The sequence below is a fragment of the Astyanax mexicanus genome, chromosome 17 (genome assembly GCF_023375975.1).
Source record: "Astyanax mexicanus isolate ESR-SI-001 chromosome 17, AstMex3_surface, whole genome shotgun sequence".
Lineage (NCBI taxonomy): Eukaryota > Metazoa > Chordata > Actinopteri > Characiformes > Acestrorhamphidae > Astyanax > Astyanax mexicanus.
Window position 1 is genome coordinate 13533333 of NC_064424.1, and position 16752 is coordinate 13550084.

Consider the following 16752-nt stretch of genomic DNA (forward strand, 5'->3'; position numbering starts at 1 on the left):
AATTAAAAGAGTTTAAATAAATATGTTAAGTGAAAAAATATATATTTTAACTAATTTAGTTTGAACAGAGACATCACATATGTTTATGTCTTGATATGGAGATTCCTTTACTGCTGTCATCCCTTTTTCCTACTCCTCCACACCTGATTGGCGCAAAACAGAGACTTTATTAATGAGAAGAACAACCACTTAGTCTGAAAAATCTGAAAAAGTAATGTAGCTGTACATTATTGTGTATCATAATTAGGCCTGTCATAGTGATTAGGATATCCAATTGTCATACACTATATAGACATGATCTCAACAATTGTTAACTTAGTGAGAAGAGCCTATTAACATGAATGAGATGGATAATATTTAAGCATTTTTCTATATTTAAGCAGTGTTCTATTTAAACAATAGAAGGTGCATGAAAGTTAGCTTGAAAGCAAAATTGTGAATAAGCGAAGATGGTAACGTTAGGACCGTGAAATAACGCTAATACTCTCCTTTCCTGCTTTGTGGATTCGTCTTCAGGTGAATGCTGCGCATTTTTTTGCTTGTTTTGCTGGGTGGTGTTGGTTTTATCTAGCCGGCTGGACTGTGGTTAGGTTAGCGTAGCTTACTTTAGCTCAGCATTAACTTAAGCCTGGCTGGTTAGCGTTCTGGCTGTCAGACGGCATTAGCCGAGAGATTTTCTTTTCCTTTTTTCCACAAAAGACGAGCCAGCGCTGCGGGCGAACATGCCGTGGTTGAGCGCTAGCCTGTGCTAAGCTAACGCTGCCGCTGATGCCGTTGATGATTCTGTTGTATAATTTACAATACTATATTGATTTAGTATAAGTATCAATTTTGAATAATAATAATATAATTGCATTACGGTTTTGTATAATCAGATATTATACATTTGATAGTGTGTTATAGTAGCATGACAGTTTTTGTCTTCAATTTGATGTAAACAATCACATTTTATCACATTGCTTACAATAGCACAATACATTGCGACAGTATCGTGATACGCATCATACCGCCATGTTCCTGCCAATACTCAGCCCTGACTCCAGTGTATAAAAATAATAATAATTTCAAGTTGTTACTGTATATGCAGTCATTTGCTACCGTTTTATTATTATATCAGTGTCTTAAATTGACCTTATCACAATTATTTCTGAGATAATATATTGTCCACAAATCGTGACAGGCCTAATGATAACATAAATAGAAGTTGATCCAATGATGGTTCACTCTTTCTGCCCACTTGTCTCATTTGTCACTGTCAGCTCTGGTCAGTGTGCAGCTGGGTGAAATCGCGGGTAAATAAGTGAATGCTGGAGGAGGCTGCAGGGGGGAGTCATGTGAGGTTATTGAGATCATAAGAAGTTGGCTTTGAGTTTGATGTGTTGTGGCCAGAGCAGGCTGGAATTCACTGTCTCACGTTGCTGCACAATGGGCTGCTTTCTTTCATGAAAATCATGAGCTGTTTATGTTTGCAGTCACTCCAGCGAGAATGCAGTGATCTATTATTATTACCCTGTGACCCTGGAGCGAAATGAATTATCCTGAAGGATGATAGATGTGAAACCATGTGAGCAGCAGAAGCCAGTGTTTTTATTTACAGAAGGAATCTTAATGGATTTCTGTCCGACGGCCTTAAAACAGTTCACGAAAGGGTAGGTTTTAATTTGAAAAATAGCTCTGTGGTAGAAGAGGAGAACATGCAAAGTTGACTTCTGCTTCACTGAAATGCTTAAGGAAAACACATGCTTATACATATGACACCTACCTCACACACCCCATAATGATTCCAACATGGGCTGCTTCACACGGACTGTCTCTTTCCAACCTTTATGGCTGTTAATCTGTTCGTATTGTTTGTTCTTTGTGATAGCAGTGGATTTACAGGAAGAAAAGACATGTTGAACACACACACACACACACACACACACATCCACATGTGAACACAAACAACTTGCTCACTCGCTCGCTCGCTCACTCACTCTGATTCCCCAGCTGTTGCAGTGATGAGGAAACAAGGCCACAGTGGAACAGCTTGTTCTTATTTCTGTCCAGCACGAAGTGTTCAGTGTCTGAGACAATGCCCCGAAAAACTCTTACCCACAGTGGACTGTCACATGCTCTAGCAGAGTCAGAAAGCACATCAAAACAAAGAAGTAGTGCTGGAAGACACACCAATACACTGATGTACCAATACTGAGTACTAGTTTTAGCAGTTTTATCTCTAAAAACATTACAGTAGAGGGAAAAAAACTACTTCACTTTTAATAGAAGTCAGTGTAAAAATATTTTATTCCAAATAAGTAATTATGGACAATTTCTATTGATCCATTTATCATTAAATTAGCAATACTGATAGATCAACAACTTTAAATCTTCAAAGTCTGTAACTTTACAGAAGGAAAACAAATGTCGTAACTTCTAATGGAAGTCAGTGTAAAAAAAAAAATTATTCCAAGGTATTTTGGAGCACTTCTATTGGTCCATTGATCATTACATTTGAGCAAGTTTCATATTCAAGTTAGGTAAATCATGCAGACATACTGAACTATCATGCTATAGAGGTCATGGTATGCTACAGCCTAAATACCTTAATATGTAGTCTGTCGTATTTGCATAGTATTGTGGGAACTGTAGGGATTTAGAAGTATTACTGAGGTTACTGTAGTCTTGTAGTTTGCCCCCCGACCTTCCTCTTTTTTCTGTGTGTGTTTGTGTGTGTCTGTTGGTCTTGTTAATGTTTATGCTTTAGTACCTAATGAACACACTACAGGCTGTATTAATTACCTCAGGGATGCCCATACGGCCCTTAATGGAACAAACTGTCACTTGCACTACTGTCTGTTCAAATGCAATGAAAAGAAACCTGTTTTTTTCTTAGGTTTTCTTGGGATTACTTTCCTGTTTTTCTGTATTTGTTCCAAACCATAATGTCCAAACCAGGGATCAAACCGAACTTGAACCTTTACAGCCATAGTGTTTGGTAAATAAAACAGAACATCCCAGTCAAACCAGTGTTCACGAGTATCATTAAAAGCAGTGTTTTTAACTTGATTCAGGAAGCTTTTATTATCTATTCAAACTGTAGTTTGTATTATTTTATCTATAGTTTTTTTTACTGAACATGAGTTTCGGATTCGGATATTTCTTTCCCCTATTTAGAGTTTAAAGTGCACATGAGTTTTATTTATGTATTCACTGATTTTACTATCTCTTTAAAGTTGATGCCAAGTGACAGGTTCCTGTTTTTAATGCCCATCAGATTAGACATCAAACTAAACGCGTATAGCCACTGTACTTCTCACAAACTCCTGCCAACTTTGATAGAAGGTTTAATTGTTTAATTATTGTTCTGTTTTGTCTCCTCAGCATCAGCGAGAGCTTCCTTACAGTGAAAGGTGCTGCACTCTTCCTCCCAAGAGGAAATGGCTCCTCCTCTTCCTCAACCTGCTCGAGAGCCACAGTACAGCGCAGCAAACATGCAGGTATCCGAAAACGGCAACACACCACATGCTAGAACTTCCTTAAACAATTATTGTATGTTAAAGTATGTTACTGATGGCAGTGTGTGCGAAGGAAGAGTAGTCATGTATTCCTTTTGTGTTTATTTGATTTGCATTTGCCATCTTGATCTTGAGGCATGATTAGATGTCAGTTTGGAGGACATGTTCTTTTGTTTTGTTTTGTTTTGTTTTATTTTTTTAATAAGTATTTTGGAACTTGAAGTAGAGGGCTACAAATTGTTATTATTTTTATTCGCTTACTCAGACAATTGCTATACTGGTATATATTTCAGTAATCAGCCAATCAGGTAATCTCCAAATGTAATAAATTGCTATGCCTGGAACACAGGAAATGCTGGCTTGATTGGCAAAGTATTGACAGCTCACTGCTATGATCGGTTAGCCATGTTGTCATTAACTATTAAAATTTTTGTCCAATAAAACAGACATCTAGACTACTAAACCTTAATTCAGGCATAACGTGAAGCCTATCTGCTCCAGAATCCTGTCTGATTAACACATTTCTTACATATCAGACAAAAAATGGAGATGCTGCCATTTTCAGCACTGCCATGCTTCTGGAACTGTCTTGGTTTGCTGGTAGGGTTGATATGGTAAATAAATGAATTAACAATTTATGATAATTTGTACTTGTGTAGGGGATCTTCAGCAGCACCTGCAGACCATGTTCACACTGCTGCGGCCAGAGGATAACATCCGCCTGGTGAGTGAGTGACACATACTCGAGCACACACAGTGTATCATCTAATTCAGAACAAACTTAGCACTCGGACTATACTCAAATAACTGATATGAAAGAAATGCCAGTCATTGAACCCAAATAATCACGTTACAGATTAAAAAAAAGAACAAAAAATACTAATATGAATTTGTTTAAATAAATAATTTGAAAAGTGGACTTTAAAATGCATGAAAATCACTTGTAATCTCTATGATGTGTGCACATTTATTTCTCAAGTGTCTCCATACTTTTGTAAGTCTCTCTGGATAAGAGCATCTAAAAGCATGTGTAGGTTTATAGCACCTTTGTCATGAAAAATGCTTTAATTTAACTTTTTAATTTTATGCATATTGAAGTCTTAGTGTGTTTTATCTGAGTGATTGGTTTCTCCAGGGCAGCTGATTAAGTGTAATAACTCTGTGTTGCCTGGCAGGCTGTGCGGTTGGAGAGTGTACACGCTCAGTGCACACGCTACATGGTCGTAGTGTCCACAAATGGGCGGCAGGACACTGAGGAGAGTGTGGTGCTAGGCATGGACTTTAACCCCTCAGACAGGTGTGTGTGTGTGTGTGTGGTTTCACTTCTTCTGTGCGTCTTGTACAACACGCCTATTATTTATACAATCAGTGCTGTGAAACTAGTAGATAAAGTTAAAAGTTCTTAGATGCTAGTTACTGTGGTCATTTATGAATACTATTATAAGTTCTGAAGTGTGTTAAATTGTAAATGATTGTGTGAATATTTTTATTTTGCTGATATCTAACGCTTGTTGATTTGTTTGTTGTAGTTCCTGTTCTATAGGCTTGGTGCTTCCTCTGTGGAGTGACACGCTGATTCATTTAGATGGAGATGGGTGAGTGAGACATGACATTTCGCTGTTAAGAAACATGTTCTGTACATATTGAACATATTTTGACTCTTATGATTTCTGTCTGTTTATTACAGTGGGTTCAGTGTGTCCACCGATAACAGGATCCATGTTTTCAAACCTGTATCTGTCCAGGCCATGTGGTAAGTGACCTATCTCTTTGTGACTTTTCTTTTATTATTACTACTATTATGACTATTACTGCTATTATAGTAAGTGGGAGTGTTGGTAACTGAGTTAAGTAAAGCTAAGTTAAGACATTCTTTTAAAGTCAAGCAAGCGCTAGATGTTAATCTACACAGATTTCTCTCCGGAAAACTGTTTATTTGCGTGAGTAAAGCGCTTCCATTTATTTGCAGTAAGCTTAGATTCCTAAATTTCTCCAGCACTAAGGCTGTAGCATTAGCATTCACTCGTTCCACTTAGGTTGTTTTAACACGATGAACATGCAAACTACAGTCCGATATACTTCCCTCTGAATGACGAAAGAGCTAGCGCTGTTAGCGGCTAATGTCAGTGCTGCTCCAGGCCGATAATACTCACCTCTGAACAGGGAAATAGCGGTTAGCGGCTAATGCTACTCCAGCCCTGATACTGGAGAACTAAACTGAAACTCCTGTATAATGCTGCACTTCATCGGAGTTACTTTACTGATTAAAAGGCACATTCAGAATTCAAAGATTTTAATTGCGCCTTACAGTGTGAAAAATACGATAATTCAACCTGTTTCACTTACAAAACACTTGTAAGAATGGTGGTACACTCCACAACCTAAATCATCATCACCTAAATAACTCTAATGTTACACTTACACTTACACGTCTGTTCACATTCTTCTTTAGCTTTTAGTGATTGTTCTGTCACATTTCTCAGCTTGTAAACAAATGCACGTGTAAAGTGTGTCCTTCAGGGGATGTCTCAGAACTCCTGTGGTACCCCTACAGTTGAACCAGAATTAGAGGTAAAAGTATTTCTTTATCCTTACTTATCTTCCTTTTTTCCCCTGTTCCTCAGGTCTGCCCTGCAGTCCCTGCACAAGGCGTGTGAAGTGGCCCGCTGCCATAATTACTTCCCTGGCAGTCTGTTCCTCACCTGGGTCAGCTACTACCAGAGCCGAGTGTCCTCTGACCAGTCTCACATCAACGAGTGGAATGCCATGCAGGACGTGCAGTCGCACAGGGCTGACTCACCTGTACTCTTCTCTGATGTGTAGGTGCACTTTTCTATTCTGCAGGCCAATCATGGTAAACATATCAGCTCATATTAGGTGTTATTCATAGCTGCTCATGTGTAAGGTACTTGGTGATTGTTTAGGCAGCTTTGTGTCATTTATATTTTAGGTTTGTGGGTTTGGTAGATGTTTGCAAGCAAGTCTGTTCAACAAAAAAAAATAAAGGTGCCTTAGAACTGTATCTGCTGTAATATATGATAGATAGACTTGACCTCCTTTCCTTTGAATAACTTATGGTGGACTATACTTAAATTTTATACTTAGCTTTCCCATAACCTGTCCCCCTGAACTCCTTTTAGACTGTGGTGTCTATGTGCTGTATAATGAGAATGATTAAATGTTATTCAAGCAAAGAGCATGAGCAAGAGAGCTTAAATTAAACTCTTAGATCCACTGTGTTGTTGGGTAATGGAGGATAATATTAGATCATATGCAGTCTTATGCTAAAATGCTTGCATAGTGTTAAGTTAATTTTGGTTGGTGTAGCATAGTGGATAACACTATCTCAACATTTCCCCAATGTTCTCCTACCAAGCATCCAGGAAAAGCACTTGCTGTACCACATTAACCAATTGAGAACACTATGGCAAACGCCTGGGTTAGCATAGCAACCACTTAGGAACACCAAAGCAACCACCTAGATTGGGTACTAGATTAACCACTAACAAACAATTGGGATAGCATAGTGCCTTATTATGTAACAACAACAACAACAAGGGATACCACTTCGTAACACAATAGTACCACTTTGGATGCAATTGCAACCACATAGCCACAACATAGCAACCACTTAGCAACATGTAAGTTACTTTAAAAAGAGCGTCAGTCAAATGCTTTTAATGTAGCTCTAAACAAGTAGAGAGAGTGTTCAGTATAAAGCTGCTTTTAGAACTGAGCCATGTACAGGTTAATTTATACACTAGCAGGTATGTCCTCTATAATGACAAAAAGTTGTCACACTAACAATAACAAAAATAAGAGACCACTTCAATTTCTGAATCAGTTTCTCTAATTTTGCTATTTATAGGTTTATGTTTGAGTAAAATAAACATTGTTGTTTTATTCTATAAACTACGTACAACATTTCTCCCAAATTCCAAATAAAAATATTGTCATTTAGAGCATTTATTTGCGGAAAATTAAAAATGGCTGGAATTACCAAAAAGATGCAGAGCTTTCAGACCTCAAATAATGCAAAGAAAACAATTTCATATTCATAAAGTTTTAAGTGTTCAAAATCAATATTTGGTGGAATAACCCTGGTTTTTAGTCACAATTTTCACGCATCTTTGCATGTTCTCCTCCACCAGTCTTACACACTGCTTTTAGATAAGAAGCAGTTCAGCTTGGTTTGATGGCTTGTGATCATCAATCTTCCTTATGATTATGTTCCAGAGTTTTTTAATTTGGTAAAATCAAAGAAACTCAATTTTTAAGTGATCTCTTATTTTGTTCCAAAGCTGTATACCATGTACTCATGTGGCTCAGGTTTGTGTTGTAGACATTGGGGCAACTTGGTGTGTGTATGTGTGTGTCGTGCCACTCTGTGCTAGACTGCGGTTTATGAGCGTGGCAGAATGGAAATCGAGCCAGAACTTGCAGCATGAGTGTCACATCAACACTTCTGCATACTGAGGACACAGAGGGTGACACTCAAGACTCACTTCCCTTAACCCAGCACAGTGCAGACATGCTCACTTACACTTCCTGTTTGTGGTCACATTATCTGAGCCAGATATAACGAGCCCCACTGAGTAGTTCCTTTAACCGGCTGCTGTGTTGCAAGTTTTGTTCTGCGCTGGTTGGCTTTGCTGCTGACTGGGATGTGTGGAATTGTTAATGAGACCTAGCTCTCTTAGTTGCTCACTACTGCAGATTTCTTTCCCTTTAAAGGCCCTCGTAAAAATGCACCACAGATCTCAGCAGGAGTTTGCGGTAAAGTTACTGTTTAGTGGAAATAACATTAACAAGGCTGTTTGTGTTTTTCTTGCAGGCCAACAGAGCGAGAGAGAACAGAGCGACTGATCAAGACTCGACTGAGAGAGATCATGATGCAGAAAGATCTGGAGAATGTCACCTCAAAAGAGGTGGGGTTAGACATTGGTGCAGTCATATATAATACATCCCTCTTGTATGTACAATAAAATGTCTTAATGGGACTTTTATTATATCATTACAAACACAGTTTTACAGCTGTGAATCATGGGATCCTACAATAATTTCACTTATTACCCTATTACACTGGAGCGCTTATTTGGTTCAGACATAGCAATAACATGTTAACAAGTAAATTGTATTAGGGATGCACCACATAGGCAGCTGATGTGTAAATAAAGCAGTGCTCAGCTATATTGTTTTTCTGATTTATGTTCTTGCATGTTTTTCTTCGCCTTACTTTTTATCTGACATATTTCTGTGGCATATTTTGTCACGCACTTTTTGAGATAGCAACATCCAGATGTTTAATTGGACACATAATTAGATTTTTGTAAATTGCTGTGCTCTTTTGAGCTGGATTAAATGGGCTGCAAATGTTTACTACCCTTAAAATATTTTAATATACAAATACTGTGGTAATACCTAACAATAAAAATCAGGTACCACAGCAACCTCCATAAGTACCACCTGAGACACAATACCTTAAAATAGCCTAGCAGGCTATAAGCAATATAATGGCAGCTGCCTAAAAACAATTTGGATTTTATAGCATCTTTTATAGCATCCACCTAGCAACACCTTAGTAACTGCATAGCAACCAGTACAACTGTCTGGGTTTTACCGTAACAACAATGCCATTTTTTGTCTCAAAAAACACTTTAGTTTGTGTGATATTTAGCTTTCTCAAGCTAAATATTTTACTATATCTTCTGCAAGAAATTATGTTTGAAGCTGAATATGGTCTTTTATTTGCTTGCTTCTAATTGAAACAATATGTCCTACCTGAATTGGCACATCAGTTACGCAGTTCTCGCAAAAAAAAAAAGTTCTTGTCTCATAAAAGTTAAAAGCATAACATCAATTTCTACTTACGGCACTACTCATGGTCGTGTTTAATGCGCATATGATCAAAAATAAGATTTTCAATCAGGAAAATGTTACCACACATATGCTTGATTAAATACTTGCTTAAATAATACATTACCTTCTTCTGAATCCTTGCAGATCCGCACAGAGCTGGAGATACACATGGTGTGTAACCTGCGAGAGTTTAAAGAGTACATTGATAATGAGATGATAGTCATTCTGGGTCAGATGGACAGCCCCACTGAGATCTTTGAACACGTATACCTGGTGAGTCTTTTTTTTTTTTTTTTTTTTTTCAAAATCTCTCATAGTTTTCAGTTCCCTGTTTGTGGAGCTAATTTTTAGTATAAGCGATGATCACATGTAAACATTAACTGACTATTTGTGCTTGTTTAAAGGGTTCAGAGTGGAATGCGTCTAATCTAGAAGAGTTACAGAACAGCGGGTAAGATTGCTGGACTCCTTTATCAACATACTTGTCTGATGATCTAAGCATGCAAGCTAACGAAGTTGCCCTTTTTTTCTGTTGCTCAGGGTACAGTACATCCTCAATGTGACCAGAGAGATCGATAACTTCTTTCCAGGTCTCTTTGAGTACCACAACATCCGCGTATATGATGAGGAGGCCACAGATCTGCTGGCCTACTGGAACGACACCTACAAGTTCATCTCCAGAGCCAAGTAAGTAGGACTGCTGACAAATACAGGATTTTAGAGGGAAGGATATTTGCTGAAAAATAGCATTTTTTTGATGGAGTAGACCACATTATGGAGCTATATTTTTCTAGTGGTGTTCTGTAGTAATCCACTCTATGCAGCTTGAATAGTCTCACACAGTTCCTGCTGACTTTCTTGCTGTTAACATGTCCAATAGCATCCCACACATTTTCAGCCAAGGATAGGTATAATAATGCAGCTAGCCATGGCATATTATCTACGCCTTCAAGACAGGTTTTTGGAAAGTCAGCAGTACATGGAAAAACATTGTCCTTATGGAATAGTGTGCATTCAGAAATGCAGTGTCCTTTATCCAAAAGAAATAACCAAACTTCTGCCTACAGGAAAGCAGGGGCCAAGTGTCTGGTACACTGTAAGATGGGCGTGAGCCGTTCAGCCTCCACTGTGATCGCCTACGCCATGAAGGAGTACGGCTGGGACCTGGAGCAGGCCTTCGAATACGTCAAAGAGCGCCGGGCTGTTACCAAGCCTAACCCTTCATTTATGAGGCAGCTTGAGGAGTACCAGGGCATCCTTTTGGCCAGGTATGAACCTTTCATTATTTGCATTTATACAAACTAGCAAGGCACCTGGACAAAATACAGGTTGCTCCAAGCCACAGATTAACAAGAACGTGGAGCACGCTGCTAAATGTCTAGTCAAATAGTAGACAAGTGATTAAGTATCCTGATTGGTCACAAAAATTCAGACAATGTTGATTTCTCGTTTGTGACGTACTGTGGCACGTCTAATTAGAGAACACGGTAAGTGTCTCAGTTCTTGGCATGTCTGTTTCCTGCTGAGTTACAGTAGCTGTTTGGCTGCATTCCACTGTCTCACTTCTGCGTGCAATAAGATTTTCACCAGTCACTTAAATCACTTCGGGAGATGGTCTGAGACATATTTAAGCCACATGTGTTAACAGTGTGAATGCATTAAACAACCAAAAGCTGCCAGTGTTGTGCCTATGAACAAGGCTATTCGCCATCTTCTTCTGGTTGTGCCATAGTGTTTTGTCCTTGGATATGATATGTAAAGAGAATAATTTTAGGGGCAGCCAGGTTAGAGACACAGGCCTGGGCCAAATAGGCTGCTGACTCCATCCTTAGGACTGGCATCCACAGTTGAGGTGACCCAATTGCTTAGAAATTGCTCTCCAAGCACTGAATTGGCTCCCCACCACTCCAGGTGCATGTTTGCACCACCCTTATCGCGAGGGTTTTCATCACCACAAAGGCTCAGTTTTGTTGTACAGCTGTGCACTTATGGTAAAGGGTTCTTAATTTTTTTGCAGAATATCCTGTCAATAATAATCCAGTAATGGTTACGTATGCAGTGTATTTATAAAAATAATAACTTCTCTCTGTGTCTTCCTTCTCTTTCTCTCTCTTCTTCAGCAAGCAACGGCACAACAAATTGTGGCGTTCCCATTCAGACAGCGATCTGTCCGAGCACCACGAGCCTCTGGTTAAAACCCCTGCAGCACAAACGCTGGGCCGCTCCAACCCCCGCAACCAAAGTGGCACCCAGACCTCGCCCTCACTCCACGAGCTGCTCCAAGCACTTACGCCCACCTCCAGCTTTACTGCGGCAAAAGACCAGGAAGAATCTGGAGAGCAAGAGGTCCCATTTTCAAATGGCTTGAGAGACTCTGAGGAAAGCCTAGCTACCGAGGACCCTCCTTTGCTCCCCAGACCCTGGGCAGCCACTGTGGTACCAGAGGTCCAGCCTGACGTTGCAGAAGCAGTCTCGGTGGGTGGCCCTCACCCACCCGCTTCCCTTCATTACCTGGCCTCTTCCTCCAAAATTCCCTCAGACACAGAGGCTGAACAGGGCTCCTGTGAACAGCCTGAGGCTTCCTCTCTCACTCCAGAGAAGAGCAGTGCACCCCAGGTGACCAGAACAGAGTCCGTTAGGAGTAAAACCCCAGAGCCAAGCAGGCAAGCCCCCGATTCCTCCTCAGCAGCAGGGCTGCCCACAGAGGTGCCTCAACATCACGGGCAAGAATTTAGCCAGCAAGTGCCTGACACAGACGTAGACTGTGCAGGTCTAGGTCACACCAGCGATGATGACCACCATCACCCCAGTGCCACATTAGAGGAAGCAGAGCTCTCTACTTCGCTTCCGTCACCTCTAAGCACAGACCGCATTGACTTCTTCAGTGCCAGAGAGAAATTCCTTGGCCTCTCTCAGGAGGGGCAAACGGTGCAGCAGACACACAGAGACAAAAGTCCCAGCCAGGAGAACAAGCTGCTGCTTTCTGAGGAGCCTGTTAAAGGAGAAGAGGACCAAAAAAAGGTACACTTTTTATTTTTTATTTTTTTACATTTACTTTGTTAGGAAAGTTTAGAGGGGTGGGCAGTATAAAAGAGGAATGGTATGGTTTGTCCTGTTTATTAAGTTTTGTGACTTTATGAAACATTTATTCTTTGCTATATTGAGTAAAATAATGAAAAAAGGCTGAGCTTGTCCCTTGTTTTTTTATTGAAATAATCAGAAAAATTATCCAAAAAAAAGATACCCATTGCGTGTTAAAAGTAAGATGATGCCCATATGAAATTTAATACAGTTTAAGATATAAGCTTGTTATGGAAGGGTGATCACACTATTTATGTATATATTTATATAAATATTTATTTATCTTATGAATTATATAAAATTGTTTCCATATAACTAAGAACTGTCTGAATTGAATGCACAATAAGTTCTTCAGTATATACACCTCTAAATGCTCTATCGTTATTCTGCAGCAACGGAGTAGTGTTGCTGAGAGTAAGTGCCAACCTTCTATTAAAATCAAATGTCTCGACATTCCATGCATCCCTGTCGACATGCTTTGAGTTTGAACTCATGTCATTCACTGCCACCCTGTGGTGAAAAGGAATGTTGCATGGATCTCTCCATCCCCATTAAAACGTTGTTGGTCCAAGTGCAGTCAGTGATCTTTGGTTTTCTGTACGAAACAATGATTGTTCCAGTCTCTGACCTTATCTATCTCTGTTTCTCCTTCTCAGGAGAGCTGCAGTGTCTGCAGTGTTTATGACGTGACCTCAGAGCTGGAGCACAGTGTAACTCCTCCCCCTCCTCCTACCAGCCAGCCTGTTTCCAGCAGCTTCCGGGAGGAGGAGGAGTTAATCAAAAGCACATCGGAAGGAGCTGAAACGGAGAAGGTAGAGCTTGAGGAGGCAGTGCAAAGCGATTGGCCAAAGAGTACAGTGCGGCGAGCCACCAGGCAGCTAGAACAGAAGATGAAGCAAGACCTAGAGGTTCCCTCGTCCACGCTTCATTCATGTGCTCTCGGGTGTCTTTCACAACGCTCCACTGCCAGCGCCAGCAGCAGAGAGAGAACTGAAGACACCACATCTCATACAGACCTCACTCCTGATCCAAGCACTGTGTCAGCCCACCACCATCAGCCTGAGAGCACTGTGGAGGAGAAGATGGAGAGGGAGGAACCTTCTCCTGCAGAGGAGGGGATGGGAAAAGGGGGCGAAATAAGACTCAGGGAAGAAGAGTGTGAACACACTGGATTTTCAGAGGAGCATGTGAGCCTCTTGCACTCTAGGCAAAGCCATTCCACTCCATCCAGCTCATCTCCGGCAGTGGTTCTCCATCTAGAGGGAGTCACGGAGAAGGAGAGCAGCACTGACCGCCCTTCAGAACCTCGTCTGGCAGTGGACATGAGGGAGACATGGGAGACTTTGAAAGAGCTAGGAGCGTTCCTCTGCCAAGTGAGCAGGAGATCAGACAGGAGGCTCAGCCAGCCGTGGGCTGGAAAAGATCAGAGGAAGGGGCGGAGTGTTCGAGAGCGGGCCAAAGAGGTTGAGGCTAAGATCCGCCAAGCCGGTCTGACACCGCCCTCCCTGATAAAGCGCTCAGCTTCATTAGCAAAGCTAGGTTCCCTGGAACTGTCCGCTAACGATCTGAGCGAGCTGGAGCTGAGTCCTTCCTCTGTGTCCCCGCCCACCACAATTAAGCCACGCCCCCACTCTTTTACAGAAGATACCTCAAAAAAGAAGCGGGTTGTGCCCCGACGCACTCCCTCTCTACCTTCCCCCTGCATGTCTTATCCGTCTTCTACTGGATCACACTCGGATAAAACGTTAGAGGACCAAAGGACTGGAGAAGGAGGGGACAGTGACAGCGATGAGGACCCCGTGCCACTTCCAGTCTCCCCAACGCACAATCCGTGCTGGAGGCAAGGGAGAGCCCCGGACCCTTTGTACGCTCCTGCGGCGACCCCCGCGTTGATATCTGTGGCAACCCGGCAACAGTATGGGAGAACACACCCACTGAGGAGGCTGAAAAAACGAACCTTGAACTGCCCTTACCACACCATGTGACCCAGGCTCTGTCTGTGTGCTTGTTTGTGTGTGTGCGTTTTACAATGTAATTTTATCCACACATACCTCAATGGGCCTTACAAAACCGGAAATCAAAAAAGAAAAAACAGCAGGGTAGGTTTGTAGCCTATCGAACATATAATTTAGAGTCAGAAAGAAAACAGAGATCAGAGACGTTTTTGGTATTGAGCTCACACGTGACGGGGTTGATGGGCAGGTTTTAACCCGGACCCGTCGTCGGAGAAATAGCTAAATAGCTGCTCTGTAAAAACAATGAAGTGCTATGACTGATCCTTTCTTTTTGCACAGCGTCTGTCAACTGGTTTATTACACAGTGATAAACTTGCAATTATCCGTCAGTCTGTGATCTTGTACTGCAGAGTGCTCTTGCTGAACTGAAATCTCTCCATGCTCTGGGGACTTTTGTTTGTGTATGTATGTGTGTGTGTAGGTATGGGTGTGAGGCAGAGTGAGACTGGTGCGTACATGTAAAATACATTCTGTTGTGAATGTAAATGTAATTGAGTGTAAAGTTATTCTGGGTGTCTGATTAGTGTGCATGTTGGTCAGTTTGAGAATGAGATAAATTGTGTACTTAGAATGTAGATATATGGGGCCTAGTGGATGTATGTATGTATAGCCTACTTTTTATGGACATGTATGTATGACTATACTTTAAAGTGAGTGTGTGCACCTTTTCTTTCTGTTCACTTCTTAAGTGCAGTTTCTCCCATCTGGGTTTTTGTTTAGTCCAGTAAACAAGTACCAGAGGGGAGTTTTTAAATATGCACTTTACCTTTTTTATTATGTTTTACATCGTTTTTTTAATCTGTGGTTTGTACTCTGGAAGCATGCTTGCTGAGTGTGTACTGAGGGTCGCCTGTATGGTTGAATACAGTGCAATTTTATTTCCTGTTCCTTGTAAGACTGGAAACGTAAATGTTTTCTTTTTATTCTGTGCTTAAACTGTGACCATTAAAGAAAATTTATGCAAATATTTTGTGCACTTGTTTTATATATCTACTGTCTACTTACTACCAGTAATTGTCTACTGTCTACTAGTAATGTCTGCATGAGCAGACCAGTAATCACAAGCCTATTGATTTTGTTTACAAACTAGTGAATACATATATGGACATGCCAGCAGTGATTGGATAGCTGTATGTAAACTGATAAAAACATGTTACTTTAGCTAGATTCAGCTTGGGAACACCCACACCTGTATAAGTTGTGAGTGAGCTTAAATACAAGCCAGCATGTTCTTGGCAAGACAACTCCAATTATCGGGTCATTTTTGACCCCTATTGTTGACTCATCTTTATGCACCTGTTTACACACCTTCAGACACTGCTACTAATGGGAGTAAGGGCTACTACATGAACTATGCACCCTGACTGGGGCTTTGTGCCAATTGTGCCAGTGTCCGCAGATGAGGAGCTCAAACTCCCGCACAACAAAACAAGATGCACAGTAGCTTCTCTTCTTTCCAGCATCGGCTCTCTTGAAAAACAAACGACAAAATGACTTTCTCTTGTATCAATGCTACCAAAATGGAGCTAAATAGATTAGAGATGGAAGTGCTGGAAAAAATAAACAGTAATTGGTATTTTATCAGTATTCCACATTAGTTGAAATTTTTATATGAGATTTAAAGCTGACTCATTTTAGCTAGAAATGTTTATATAAATAAATAAATAAAAGGAATATATATATATATATATATATATTTATATATATATATATATATATATATATATTTTAGCAACGTTACATTTTCAAAGTTCAAACTGAATATTTTTATACATTTATTTTTTTATTTGAAAGCTAACTTGTACATGTTTAGAAATCACAGACATTATAGGTGCAGTTAATTAAATAATTTGTATACATATAAAAATATTTTTCTCTTATTGTAACTCGTACATTTAGAACTTTGAGTTACTAACAGTTAGTCCTGAGGTTGTATATAAATAAATAAAACGTACATAAAAATAAGAAAAAATATAATCAGAAATTATAGGTGCATATATATATATATATATATATATATATATATATTAACAAAATATTTTGTAAGCTAAATCATACACGTTTTAGAGCTACTGAATGTTAGTTATTATCTTCCTGAGGTTATATATAAAAATAAATACGTACATAATACATGATAAAGACGTTCATAAATATATATATATATATATATATATATATATATATATATATATATATATATATATATTAAAGGTAATCAGACATTATTTGTGCATTTAAAAATATATGGAGTATTTTTTTTACACCTGATGTAAGTTATAAATAAATAAATAAATAAATGT

At 39.8% G+C, this 16752-nt stretch overlaps 1 protein-coding gene across 2 annotated transcripts in view; it reads left to right on the forward strand.

Moving 5' to 3' along the window:
• Nucleotides 1–15417, forward strand: part of ssh2b (slingshot protein phosphatase 2b) — a 39678-nt gene extending 24261 nt beyond the window's left edge. For both annotated transcript variants that reach the window (XM_007259570.4, XM_007259571.4), the window contains 13 exons: nt 3364–3479; nt 4157–4221; nt 4673–4794; nt 5027–5092; nt 5185–5250; nt 6122–6316; nt 8332–8425; nt 9501–9629; nt 9761–9807; nt 9897–10043; nt 10424–10624; nt 11477–12377; nt 13094–15417. In XM_007259570.4, coding sequence (XP_007259632.3) covers nt 3364–3479; nt 4157–4221; nt 4673–4794; nt 5027–5092; nt 5185–5250; nt 6122–6316; nt 8332–8425; nt 9501–9629; nt 9761–9807; nt 9897–10043; nt 10424–10624; nt 11477–12377; nt 13094–14422 — 3478 coding nt within the window. In that variant the 3' untranslated portion in view covers nt 14423–15417. The remainder of the gene's footprint in view (nt 1–3363; nt 3480–4156; nt 4222–4672; nt 4795–5026; nt 5093–5184; nt 5251–6121; nt 6317–8331; nt 8426–9500; nt 9630–9760; nt 9808–9896; nt 10044–10423; nt 10625–11476; nt 12378–13093) is intronic.
• Nucleotides 15418–16752: the final 1335 nt, after the last annotated feature.